This window comes from Haliotis cracherodii, unplaced genomic scaffold (assembly GCF_022045235.1).
Source record: "Haliotis cracherodii isolate W230 unplaced genomic scaffold, xgHalCrac1.p SCAF_10, whole genome shotgun sequence".
Taxonomy (NCBI): Eukaryota; Metazoa; Mollusca; class Gastropoda; order Lepetellida; family Haliotidae; genus Haliotis; species Haliotis cracherodii.
The window spans coordinates 29,213,478-29,228,107 of NW_027266265.1; the positions used below are offsets into that span (position 1 = coordinate 29,213,478).

Consider the following 14,630-nt stretch of genomic DNA (forward strand, 5'->3'; position numbering starts at 1 on the left):
AATGACATTGGCCCATAGGTCATTACGTATAGAAAATACAAAGGCTCTGAATGATTGACTATTGATTAGGGAACACAACTCATTGTTATCCCTTAAAAACGATATCATAGTTTGTCTGTTTTTATAAAATACATGTACAGCATTATACTAATAAAATTTGCGAATAAAAGCTCTGACAACAAATAATTAATTTGTTTACGTTTTTCTGAATATTGTAACATCATATCAGTTATTCAGCTATATCACGTCTGTGAATAATCGAGACTAATCAGCGGCGGATAGTAGGCACAACGACCCCCGCAATCTGGGAACGCTGACACACAGACAGCTGACAATTGTCATCATCGGATTTTCAGTTTTATCTACACCTACATGACACGAGGGTGGGGTTGGGGGGTTGGAGGACTCGGGTTGCCAAGTCGTCTAAGGTGGCGCAAGTTCGCTGTGGAGAGTTGCTACCAAAAACTAATGCTCGTTGGTTCTTATCCCGGTTCGTCCTGATTATGTTTGTCAGCATCATACCCGTGCTCGTGAGTTTCACCAAATGGTAAATGTCTAATACCTAGATCACTTCTGGCTTTCCCCCTAACACCAAGCTGACACGCTATGATATAACAGCAATACCGTTAAAAGCGGCGCTAACAATTTTTTAATTCCATTTCATATTTGTTTATTTAAATAACTGCAAGCTGAAGACACAGGTTATGCTTATAAAGCTACTCCCAAGGGTGGCAACTCTCCACAGCGAACCCGCAGCGCCTTAGACGACTTGGCAAACCGTGCTCCCCAACCCAACCCAACCCAACCCACCCACCGTTCACAGCGGCGCTAAAAATGTTAAAATTCCATATTATCCTTGTTCATTCACATAACTGAAAGCTGAAGACACAGGTTATGCTTATAAAGGTGCAGATGAGGATGCAAAACGTCACCAGCCGAAGAAAGGATAAAGAAAGTAGGCTGTACGGTTGTTTGTTGGTTGATTGGTTGGTTGGTTTGTTGTTTAACGCCGCACTCGGCAATATTCCAGCTATATGACGGTGGTCTGTAAATAATCGAGTCTGGAGTGGACAATGCAGTGATTAATATCATCAGCATCGATCCACGCAATTGGGATCCATTACATGCATCAACCTAGACAGCGAGCCTGACCACCCGATCCCGTTAGTCGCCTTTTACGACAAGCGTTGGTTGCTGAAGACCTATTCTACCCCGGAATCTTCAGTGGTCCTGTACGGTTGAAGCCACCTCCATGCCGACATGAATGAGTTGTTGGAACCACCTGTGCAACGACAATATATATAATACTAGTAAAATTCCTGAAATACACAACATAAGGCCAGGTTTACCTTAACCTTCTACGTACTCCTTGAAGAGACATATATCAAGGTTTAGGGTTGAAACAGAGCATTGCGATATTTGCTTTGCGATATTTACTTTGAAGTGAATTTGCAGCATGTACATGCACACTTTTAACGTCAACACACTGAAGCTTGCATGCATGTCACACCCAGCAAACCTCACAGGAGATTTGTTATTTTGCACCTTCATGTCGCAATTTGAACCTTATTTTCACAAATTTGTATTTGAAAGACCTGGGGTAATCCAGTTTAAGCACCATCTTCTTTAGGTTGCCCGCCTAATCACAGCGTTAGTGAGAGTTTGTAATTCACAACGATGTGTAAATAAAAGTGTGAAATGACGAGAATGTTGTTGTAAATCCAGTACGTTAAGTAGGTATATTAAAAAAACATCCTTTGAACAAAGCACAGTGCTTTTAACAGTCCCTGCCTCACAATACCGTTCTTCAGGACGCCTTTAGTTCAAATATTTGAACATAAAAGTCATCAGTTAAAGGTACCATATAAAGGAGCTTAGGTACACAATTAACCTATGCCCAAGATCAGCATGGTTTCACTTAAGCTGTTAACGTTAGGACTAGTGCTTATTTCTGAGGCGGTCTCCCAATTTTTCATTCCCAGTTTCGGTAGGTTGCAATTGTTTATTTTTCTTATAAACGTGATATTTGTGATTATTGTTCCAGCGTCTTGGAAGCCTTTGGCCAAACATTCAAAGTGTCAAAGCAATTATTGTCGTAAGGAGTTGACAAAATTTTGAATCAGAATGAAATACAATGATTTAATAGATTCAACCATACATTGTGCGTTATTCAAGCTTAATTTGGTGATACGGGAGACGCAAGATATCTTGCGTTGGATCGAGTCCTGATCAGGTTAGGGAATTGGGTATACTTCAGTTGGGAACATCTCGGGGCGCCAGCATAACTCTTTTGCATTAACACTTTGGGTAAACCTACGGGCACGAATTCAGACAAACCAAGAATCATATTCAGACGAATATGAGATTCGAACCTTCGAATATAGGATCCACTTAACATTGGTTACATTATGACCAGGGTAGTGTAGACCCCCTTTTGCAAAATCCTGGATCCGACTCTGTTTCTGTTCGACTTTTTATCATCCACGTATTAATGCTCACAGGTGCGGTAACCTGCGGATGGCAGTATGGCGGACAGTGCAAGAGAATCTGTGATAGTGAAGAGTACATCTTAGGCCGGCAGCCATGTGGTTTCGGTGTCGCGGTCTGCTGTTCGCCTACTCTACGTAAGGTCTTTTTCTTGTGCAGTTTCATTTTTAAACCATCGGTCCTTGCGAGGGTTTCTGGATGAGAACATATTCCGCTTTTTTGAGTTATATATAAGAAATGATTGCGGTGATATAAACATTGGATTCACGAGGACAATATTAAAACTCGAGTATTGTATGTCACTAGTCATATCAGTCAATATCTACCAATCTATGACTACAGTGAGGACCCATTTGATCTCCCGAGAGTGAATTGTGTCCCAGAAACAAACAGATATGGAAGACAACTTTTAGACGTTTGTAAACATATGGAAATTCATATTGTAAATGGAAGAATGAAGGGGGACAAACCATATAATTTTACCTACGTTTCTCATCAAGGAGCCAGCGTAATCGATTATTTTATTGTTTCTAGTAACATTTTCCATTGTATGTTCCTTCGAAAATTTATTTTGTGACACCACTACATTCATAACTGAAGAAATAAGATTTCAACCTGTCCCTAAAATCAGACAATTACATGAGAACAAGGAACGACTTGAACAACTGATGGCTCAAGATAGCTTCAGCAAAATTGTGGATGACTTTACAACTGCTTTGGAAACCGATATTAATCTAGCTGTTACCAAATTAAAGGACATGGTCCTGTTTTGTGCATCAAGTATGGGAAAGATATCAACAGGTAAATCTAGACCTAGAGAGCAACCTCCATGGTTCGACACACAGTGTGAAGATCTTAAGGTACAGAAAAGCCGGAAATTAACAAAGTTTAGAAAGTTCTCATGCAGTGAAAATAGGCTGGAATATATTGAGGCAAAGGACAAGTTCAAGAAATGTTGTAAAGAGAAGAAAATCGCTCATGAGAAGAAAATAGCTTCTGATATTTCTGAAGCCGCTGTAGGTAAAGACTGTAAAACATTTTGGACAGCATTGAAACATGCTCTCGGCAAACATTCTTCGAACTCAAACATTTCTCCAGACAAATGGTTGTCTTATTTCAAAAACTTATTAAATCCGGAATTAAGTGTAACATGTGAATTTGGGACTATAGTTACACACTTCATTGAAAATCACACTTTTGAAAACTGCGAACACTTCCCATTTATTGACCAGTTGTTGTCAAGTGTTATCTAATATCTCTCTAAACCAAAAGGAAGATTTTATACTGCCTTCATAGACTTTAAAAAGGCCTTTGACTATGTCGACAGAAAAAAACCCTACTATATGCCCTACTCCAGAAAGGCTGTCATGGTAAAATGTATGTTATTCTTAAAAGTATGTTTAGCTCTGTGAAAGCATGTGTTAAAGTAGATTCTGGTAAAACAGATTTGTTCGAAACAACGGTGGGTGTTAGACAGGGCTGTATGTTGAGTCCGATATTATTCATTTTCTTTATAAATGATCTTGTGACAGAAATGTACAAAAATTGTCAAAATGGTATATTTATTTCTCAAGATATTGAGGATTTGATGCTGTTGCTTTTGTTGTACTATTTGCTTATAATGTTGTAAGTCTTCAGAGGCAATTAGATATTTTAGAATTTTTTTGTTTTAAGTGGGGTTTCCAGATAAACTTTAAAAAATCAGAAATTGTAGTTTTTAGAAATGGGGGTATTTTAAATCGCTTTGAAAAATGGTACTATAACGGTCGTTTATTAAAAACAGTTTCATATTATAAATACCTGGGAGTAGACTGATTTGGACGAAATCATGTGAGAACCTGGCAGCTCAGGCTGTTCAGGCATGCATCCCTGTTTATAGATTATTCCAAAAAAATTCATTCCTATCATTCTCCACAGCTTGTAAAATATTTGATTGTAAAATAAGTCCTATACTTTTATATGGTGCAAAAATCTGGGGGCTAAGGTATTTTGCATGTAAAGAGAAAGTTCAAACTTCATATTTTAAATATTTTCTTGGTGTAGGTAAATATGCCTCAAACACAGCTATCTTAGGGGAAACTGGCCGCCACTATATGTTTGTCCAGAGTCAGATCAGAGCTATAAAATATTGGCTAAAATTATTGCACATGGGATCAAATAGATATCCTGTACAATGTTATTACTTCCTTAAAAAGCTAGATGAGAAAGGTAAGCACAGTTGGGTGACAGATCTTAAAAATTGTTTATATGTTAATGGTTTTTCATATGTCTGGGACTACCAAAATGTTGGTGATGTAAATATTTTTTGGTATCAATTTCAGGAAAGACTAAAAGATGTTGCATTTCAAAATTGGTTTGCAAAATTGTCTGCTTCCAAATATTTATATCCTTATTCAAATGTTAAATCTTTGCTGAATGTAGAAAAATATATTGATTCTTTGCAGGATAAATCTCTCAGAAGAACCTTCAGTAAATTTAGGATTAGCTTACATAATTTTAATGTTCAGTTACTACGTAAAAAACCCTCAGATAATGAAAATAGTGTATGTAGATATTGTAACAAGGGTTGTATTGAAAATGAAGACCATGTCTTTTTCACTTGTGATTATTACCAGACTTTACGGAAAAATTATATTATCCAACTACGGGATATGTATGACGGTTACCTGTCACTTCCAAATATTCTTAACTGCAATAATGTCGATGTAATAAAACTGACTTCTGTATACCTGTATAAGATATTTAAATCTAGAAAAACGTGACTAAATTTATATTGTACTGACATTGTAATATAGGCCATGTAGCCCACATTACCGAATAAATCTGTCTGTCTGTCTGTCAAAGATTCGTTTTATGCCACTATCTGATTCGTAATTAGGTGATTCTGGTAAATTAGACTCCGGGGGACAAAAGAATGTATACCGAAAGTAAGTATAGTCATTTATGTAATTGAAAATAGAAAGACCTGTTGTTAAATTTGATTATGTCTATTTAATCATCACTTATAACTGCAACAGTTTGTTAAACGTTACCTGTGGCTGGGTAAGTTTGTGCTTACTGGGAAGACTGGTTTGCAACCAAAAGACCTCTACCACGATTCAAATGTTATAAATTTGTGCTGGAAAAAGAATTTATTGATTTTCCAAAAGATGCCTAAGATCCCCATCAAAACTTGTGTCTTATTTTTAATTTTTTAATTTTTAAAAGTTTAAATCAAATTATATTTTAAAAAAATACAACCATGTAGAAGAATTGTTTGAGTGCTGACCAGGCACCAGTACAGTTATTTTTATGATACAATATCGCTTACTTATTAATCAGATATTTTCAATAGACATATGATAAAATCAACTGAGAGGTATAGTTTCTTTTGTTGCCTTCTATGGCCAGAGTCTCAACATTTTTATACCACCATGCTTTTCACTCTAACTACATGTATCGTGAGGGAATATATACGGTTTCACGTCGTTAATCTAATACTACCACGTCACAATAGGGCTGAAATATTGCCGATGTGACGTTAAACTTTAACACACTCACTCAATACTACCAACACGGGGGACAGCAGGAATGAGCTTCAAACACTGTACCCATGTAGAAATCGAATCCAATTCCCAGAAAACAACTTTGTGAAGTGTCGTTTTCTTTGTTATATTATATGTATGTGGTTTACAAAAACATGACAAAGATATTTCTTCTTGTAGCGTGCTTATCATATGGCGGAGTGTGTCGCCAACGCGGGTGTTTCAGCACCTTTGAGGTGCCCCTTCAGTTCAACGTTAGATGCCCATTCGGAGAAAGAGGAACATGTTGTGTGAGACGGTCGAAAAGACCCGTAACGCAGACAACAACGATGACAACTACGACGACACTCGTGCCACCTGGTACGTTGTTAGTTACTAATAATCCACAACACGTCCTCTACGAGGGCTAGTCCAAAGGTTCTGAGCCTAACAAATAACACCAAAACTTGTAAAAGTCAACACAATCTCCCTGCTTTTCAATACACTTCTCATATCGATAGTGAAGCTTTCAAATTCCAGTCAGAAGTTTTCTGAAGCCACCCTGAAATACCCATTCACGGCAGTTTTGCGGTCATCGTTGTCGTCATAGCGCTTTCCACGAAGATGTTCTTTCAGTTTAGGAAACAGGTGGAGCCAGGTCTGGCGAGTATGGAGGGTGAAAAAGCTCTTCTAACTAACAATGTCGCACAGCAGCCTATGCAAGTCGATAGGTGTGAGAAGAGCCATTGTCATGAAGGGGTAGAACTCCAGCACTCATCATTCCTTGTCGTTTTTCTTTGATAGAATCTCTCAGGCGATGAAGCAAATCAGCATAGTAGGCACCGATAACTGTCTTTTGACTTTCTAAGTAATCAACAAGGATAACTTACTTCACTGATCTTGAAGACTTGGATGTCTTTGATGCCGGAGAAGTGGAATGGTGCCGTTCCGTGGATTGATGTTTTGACTCGGGATCATAGTGGTAGACCCCATGTTCATCACCCGCTACTAATCTCTTTTTAAATTTGATGAAATCCTCTTAAATTATCTCTACATTTTCGGTGGCAATGTCAGTTGTTGACAGTTCCTTTTTCTTGAAGATCAAAATTAAGAACATTTGGCACCCAACGAGCATATATCTTCATCTGTAAATGTTCATGATATAATAGTTTCAATGGATCCATGGCTTAGACCTGTGTCTCCCTCAAGTTCAGCAATGGCAAAAGGTCTATCTGACAGTATAAGTTTTTCTATCTCCTTGATTGAATCTTCATTAATGGAAGTTGAGGGAACATTGGAATAGCTAGGGCACTTATCCCCATACACTTGTGACATGCGGTCATGAATTTCTTGGGGAGTACTTTTCTCCAAAGTAAAAAAAACTTGGTACTCGTTCGTTTCCATTTCCGTGTCCATTTGCCCTGTCACGTTCAACTGGCTGTCACTAATATACAAACGACCTCAGCAGACCAAATACTCTTGCAATGAACTACTCAAACAATGTACTACATTGACTATTCGCCCATAATTGTGGGCTTTGGTATGGCCCATAGTTGAAAGTTAGCCAGGCTTAGAACGTTTTGACCAGCCCTCGTTCTCCCTTGTTCATATTTACAAGGTGTCAACAATATCAACATAATCAATTCATCGAAACATGAAGCTCTGTTTAAAAGAAAGAAATCGTATGTCATTTTTAATTATTATCAAATTTCCTTAAACCTAAGAAGGATAGGGTGATGCTGTTTGTTGTTTTACGCCGCACTTAGCAAAATTCCAGTTGTATGACGGCGGTCTGTAGACGTCCGGACCAGACAATCCAGTGATTGACATCATGAGCATCAATCCGCGCAATTGGGATACGATGACATACATCAACCAAGTCAGTGAACCTGACCACCCGATCCCGTTAGTCGGCTCTTGCGACAAGTATAGTCACCTTTTACGGCAAGCATGGGTTGCTGAAGACCTATTCTAACCAGGATCTTCACGGGTACTTAAAGTAAAAAAAGTGATCATAATTTCCCATCCAACTCCTATCTATCGTGTCGTATTTCAGTGAAGAAATCAATGCAATAATTAATTATACCGTCGTATGGTGTCAATGTGAATTTGACTTTGCTATCAGCAGCATTTATGTTTTGCCGCGATATTCGTATATTTTCTCTCCCATCAGAGCTAAAAAGGGCATACGATTGTTATTATCGAAACTTCACATTCCTGTGTATATTCTAATAATTTTCAAGTTACAATAATTATTTCAGATATGCTCAGCAACGTCTTCAGATGAGTTGGAGTACTAAGTAAGGATGAGGTATTAGGATGAACACATAATAAATTCTTTATTACAACTTGGAGAGACGCTTCGGTGTAGGTTCTCTTGTTTGTTAACGGTGCTAGAACCTACGACGAAAAGGTGATCCTGATTGTAATAAAGATAGATCTTATCCTTACTTATGCTTAACTACACTAACAAAAATAATTGTAAAACGCTGGTCCTATCTTTTTAGATAAAGCTCTTGATTCTTCAACTGAGAAACTGTATTCGAAATGTTTTTAACGTAAATATTTGATAGATTCATTAATATTTATTTTCATTTTATTTCACACCGTGTTTCGTTACTGTGACTTATATATGTAGATGTCTTTTCAGTGTGTGCTTCACGACCTCGATTTCATCCTGTAGCTGGTCGTATTGTGGGTGGTGTTCCTGTCAGCTCCCAGTGCCAGTGGCCGTGGATGGTCTCCATTAAACTTGGAACAACCAACCAGATTGGCCCTCATATCTGTGCCGGAGTGCTCGTCAACCGCAACAAGGTTCTCACCACATCAAGCTGTGTGCTCGGGTAAATTGTGACTGTAGACTCTATGCAGGGTTTAAAGTCAATCTCATTATAATCAGATCTTAGTTCTCGCTACCGCTAAACAAAGATCTGAGGACATCCCATTCCGGGTCACGTCAGACCGACCTTGCGCGAACTTTGACCGACCAATGAAATGACTGACAGGAAGTCTACATTAGCCAATCAGAAGGCAGCTTTCTTGTGCTTTACGGCACTCATTTCAAATTGGCGACAACGCTTTGAAACATATTTTGACAAATTCTCGATAAAATATTTGAAACCTGAACAAAATAACATTTTGAAATGGCTAATAGATGGTCTAGATTGTATGGATTCAGTCGTTAAGCCCGTAACTATCGTTCGGAATACCCGTGTTAAAGTTTTCGAGGTTGTCACTTTCATGATCTGGTAAGCGACGTTCTGATTCGTCGAATGAAAGGTTGTTCTGACGTTACCCCTAATGGGATGTCCTCAGATCTTTGTTTAGCGGTAGCGAGAACTAAGATCTGATTTTAATGAGATTGGGTTTAAAGTGTAGTTTGAATGAAACAGTTGACAGTTTTAAACAATTTTACTAGATGAATACCAATAATTCACAAAGCAGTTTGTGTTTTGCAATATTGGTGGTAACAACATATAATCAAATGAGTCAGTTAGTTGTTGCATTTTTCGACTGCATTACCCACTCTGGTTTTCCTTTCCATCAACCATGAAAACGATTACCTTCCCGTCGTCACTGACAGTGTCTTCTGTATAACGCTGGTTGTGTCAACAAAATTAACACGAACTGAAGACAAACAAACATTTTTATTTACGTTTTAAGTTCATTGTATTATAAAAGAAAACTTCTCAAACACGTTTATGTTTGTAAAAGTCTTGTTTGTTTATTTGGGAGAATATTACTGACCGACGGAGTTCGACCACGTAAACGACGTAAGACATATATGTTATTACGGTAGTCATAGCTCTACGATCACGTTGTTGTACTTAAAGCAGATGTGATTCGTTATTCGTAATTCAACTTTGACATTACGATATCGAGTGAGATATCTGCTTCTGTTCCAGCCGCCAGGTGGTTGTAACTGTTGGCGAGAATAACATCAACAACCTTTGGGAAAATGGCGAGCAGACCGTGGCTGTAACTGGTGTAGCCACACCAAATCCAAGCCCGGCCGACCTTGGACAGCCATTGAGGGGTAGGTACTTTACCCGATATCCAACACAGTTACTGACACCATTCGTTTATGTACCAACCCCGTCCGATTTCTGTGAAGGGAGAATTGGTTCCATGTAACCTCGTGGTAAGAGGCGACTAAGATGGATAGGCTGGGTTGTCAGGCAAGGTGATTGCGGGCCATCTTACGACCTGACGCTCTTCATAATGTCAACCACTTGTTTTCTTTTTCTGATTCGACTATTTACAGGCCGTTCATAAATAGTTGGATTATAATTGTACGTCAAAGATATATCATGGTAAACTGCATTCTACGAAATTCAATACTGATTTAATGGCGTAAGATTGTAATCAAATGAGCGTATCGTGAATTTAAAGTATTCATATATGTGCATGGAATGTAGTCATCTGATGTCCATTATTTAAGATGTCATCAACAATTTGCAGCTGACGACATAGCCATTCTGACTCTGGAATCATCCATTCCGTCTGATGGAACTTCATGTGCACAACCTGTCTGTCTTCCCCGGAATGGGGAGACCGTCGACTCAAACAGCAGATGTTACATAGCAGGCTGGGGGCCAAATGCACGTGAGTAGATCAATAGATTTATGAGTGAGTGAGTTGGGCTTAACGCCGCTTTTGACAGTATTCCAGTTATATCACGGCGTGTCAGCTTAACGTGGGAGGAAAGACCGAAGTGATGCAGGTCTCAGACGTTTACCACTTTGGTGAAACCCACGAGCACGGATATGGTGCTGACAAACCTAGAAACATAATCGAACCTACAATCATAGGTTTCTGGCGTGCCCAAGGGACACACTTTTGTACAGCAAATCACGGCGCCTAAGACCACAGGGCCACCCGTGCCCCCAATAGAGTTATGATCCATATGGTTAGAGATAAGAGATCAAAATAAACAAACACGGGAAGCCATATGATTACACGGGCCTTATAGCATTTATTTGTAACACAGATATCATTGTTGACGCAATACAGACATCCCTGTTTATGTAATGCAGATATCACTTTTGGTGTAAAACGTATTCACGTAATAAAGACATCATTGTTGATGTAATACAGACTCTGTTCATGTAATACAGACAGCAAATTTAAGAAATACAGACAACGTTGACGAAATACAGATATCACCGTTGACGTAATACAGACATCATTGTTGACGTAACGCAGACAACAATGTTGATGTAAGATAGACATCATTGTTGGCGTAATAAAGACATCATTGTTGACGTAATATAGACAACAATATTGATGTAATATGAACATCATTTCTTGACGAAATACAGATATCACTGTTGACGTAATACAGACATCATTGTTGACGTAATGCAGACAACAATGTTGATGTAAGATAGACATCATTGTTGACGTAATAAAGACATCATTGTTGACGTAATACAGACATCATTGTTGACGTAATATAATGGTAATGTAATATAGACATCATTGTTGACGTAATAAAGACATCATTGTTGACGTAATGCAGACAACAATGTTGATGTAATATAGACATCATTTCTTGACGAAATACAGATATCATTGTTGACGTAATACAAACAGCAAAGTTGTAGTGAAGATATCATTGCTGAAGTATACACACAGCACTGATGACGGAATACCATTAGGCATGCCAGAATCTAATGATCGTAGGTTAGAATCCCAGATTCGTCCTGATTATAATTATTTGTTTGTCTGCACCATGCCCTGACCTGCATCACTTTAGGCTTTCATCCGATGTTTACCTGACTGAAATGCAAGTCAAAGCGGCATTGAACCCATTTAAGCCCATGCACAAACTACGTGGATGCTTTATACTGCTGAGGGAGGGTGGGGTAACTTCGTGGTTAAAGCGTCACGATTCCCAACGTGGGGGTACAATGTGTGACGCCCATTTCTAGTGTTACCCGCCGTTATATATAAAATAAGCGGCTTTAAAACCATACTAACTCACTCACTAATAATCTGCTGAACCAGCATATGTATGTTGTTGTGCACATTATGATGCATGTTGTTGTGCACATTATGAAACATGTTGTTGTGCACATTATGATGCATGTTGTTGTGCACATTATGATGCATGTTGTTGTGCACATTATGATGCACATTGTTGTGCACGTTATGTACATCTCTATCTGATAAATGAATGTTTTCCAGTCGGGGACGGTCTTCTACACGAGGCTAATGTGAGGATTATGCAAAATGCCTTATGTTCATTCATAATTGGATCAAGAACCAACCTGCCAACGGACAAAATCTGTTCTCACCCTGTCATAGATCGGACCAACGCTTGTCAGGTAAACACAAATATTATTCTTTTAAGTACCTGAACACCATCTATTATAACTTAATACAAAGTACTTTATCACTCACAGGCAATATATACTCGAAAAAAATCGGTGTCATGAATATTTTTGGGGATTTGTGTTGTAAAGTCTGGGAACACAATATCACAAAAATATCCCCCGAAATAGCCATGATCGCTAACCTTTTCGTTCCATACAGATATATAGTACTAAGCTAATTAGATAAGTGTATCAATTTTCTACATGAATATAAAAAACCGACATTAATCCGGACAGTATTGTTCTCTGTTAAATCGTCCGTATTGACGACTTTCCATATTAACGAATCTTAGTAATATCAATTTGATCCGTTTTTACTTATCCGCTATTAACACTGAAGGAGGATTGTATACAGTACATCTCAAAAAGGCATCTCGCAGCTCAATCTGGAGACTTACACACTTACAGATTCTAATAAAAATGAATGTTTCTGTTTCGCTATGTGCAGACAGTACATAACACCGTGTAGATGATGATTTTAACGATTTTCAGAGAGACAACGGTGGGATGCTGGTATGTGAAGATGGTACAGGAACGTGGAGCCTATTTGGCCTCATCAGTGATAACAACTGCAATGCAAACATCCCTGTTATCTACACGCAGGTCAGCAGGCACCTCGGCTGGATCACCTCAAACCTTTGAATCGACCATTGCTGACTAAGTTAGAAGCCTAGATATAATAACATCCCCACCTCATTAATATGATTTCATTTTACATGAACGTTCTTTTCATATTAATGAGATAATTTAATATGAATTATACAATGTCCATATAAATAAATAAGATAGTTAGAATTTTCCCGTAGTTCAACAGACAAGCAAGCGAGTCTGCGTTTGTGAAACATTATACAAGGGAGAGTAGTGAACGACTAGATATAACAAGCTGTAATGTCGACACAATATAATCATGTCTTGGTGTATGTGCATTATGATTGCGAGTCGCGTAGCGCATATTTGAAACGCTGAACTGGTCAAGAGACAATTCAAGGAACACCCAGTAAAACATTGATATCTCGAAATCCTGGGGACTACATCTCCGTCTTCGAGTTAAGCAGAGACACCTTAAAAGTGTCGCCAATGCTTCAACGGTGACCATGAGGTAACTTTGTACCGAGCATAATATCGAATTCAAGGAGTTCAAGGTATGCTTTATATACTCTGTACTGAGAACTGTACTCTTTGGAATGGATATCATACAGAGAATGTCTAATGAACATAAAGGTATTTCTAAATGTACTCTGCTGTATTACATAACTATGTTGTACATTTTACGTATGTATGACAAGTAAACTTGATGAAAAACAATTTTGTGTGTTGACTTTAGTTGTATAAATATATCAAGTAGTTGCATGTGAATTGTCAAAAAAATGTTCAAACTGTTTTATGGTAGACATGTTGAGGGCATTTTCCAAATCTGACGAACCAGTGACAAAAAATATGTCCGATGCAGTTACTTATTTTCACTTGTACCATATGTTCCCGTGAATATTTGACTTGCATTTTTAGTAAATCAGTAAATGCGTATTATGTCACTGGATTGTCTGGTCCATCACTTGCTTGTCTGGCCAAGACACGATTATTTACAGGCAACCGTCGTATGGTAAGAGTACTGCTGTGCGGCGACAGGGAACACTTACTTTTGTATGCACATTGTATTACTGGCGGTTGATACCTGTATGCATGGTCGTGCTTACCCTTTTCGCGAACATCTGCATTTCAATGTTGTTTTGCATTTTGCGCCTGATGAAATTTGTTTCGGTAGAGAGTCGAGACTGAGTGTTCTCTGGCGTTGACGTTGTATTGACGTTGTATTGACCTTTTATATTAATGGTGGGGTAAACCTGTGGAGCAGGATACGATCACCTTTTCGAAAACAAATACCGGTGATTCATATGACATGCTTTTGAGACCAGTAAAGATCCGAGGTAGAATAGGTCTTTAGCAACCCATGATTGCCGTGAAAGGTGACTGTGCTTGTCGTAAGAGACGACTAACGAGGTCGGGTGGTTAGGCTCGCTGACTCGGTTGATGCTTGTCATCGTTTCCCAATTGAGTGGATCGATGCTCGTGATGTCAATCACTGGATTGTCTGGTCCAGACTCGATTATGTTCAGACCGTCGTCATATAGCTGGAATATCGCTGAGTGCGGCGTTAAACAACGAACAAACGAACGTGCTTTTTATATGGTTGGAATTGTACAACGGACTGTGTGGTTGTGTGTGTGGTTGAGTGTGTGGTTGTGGTTGTGTGTGCGCGTGTGTG

The 14,630-nt window shown here is 38.6% G+C and overlaps 1 protein-coding gene across 1 annotated transcript; it reads left to right on the plus strand.

Moving 5' to 3' along the window:
- Nucleotides 1-1,904: 1,904 nt before the first annotated feature.
- LOC139454266 (chymotrypsin-like elastase family member 2A) lies at nt 1,905-14,590 on the plus strand. The gene is made up of 8 exons (XM_071235879.1): nt 1,905-1,987; nt 2,502-2,624; nt 6,192-6,371; nt 8,641-8,833; nt 9,896-10,026; nt 10,452-10,595; nt 12,180-12,319; nt 12,860-14,590. Exons 1-8 carry the CDS (start codon nt 1,909-1,911, stop codon nt 13,007-13,009), a joined length of 1,140 nt encoding a protein of 379 aa, XP_071091980.1. The 5' UTR covers nt 1,905-1,908; the 3' UTR covers nt 13,010-14,590.
- Nucleotides 14,591-14,630: the final 40 nt, after the last annotated feature.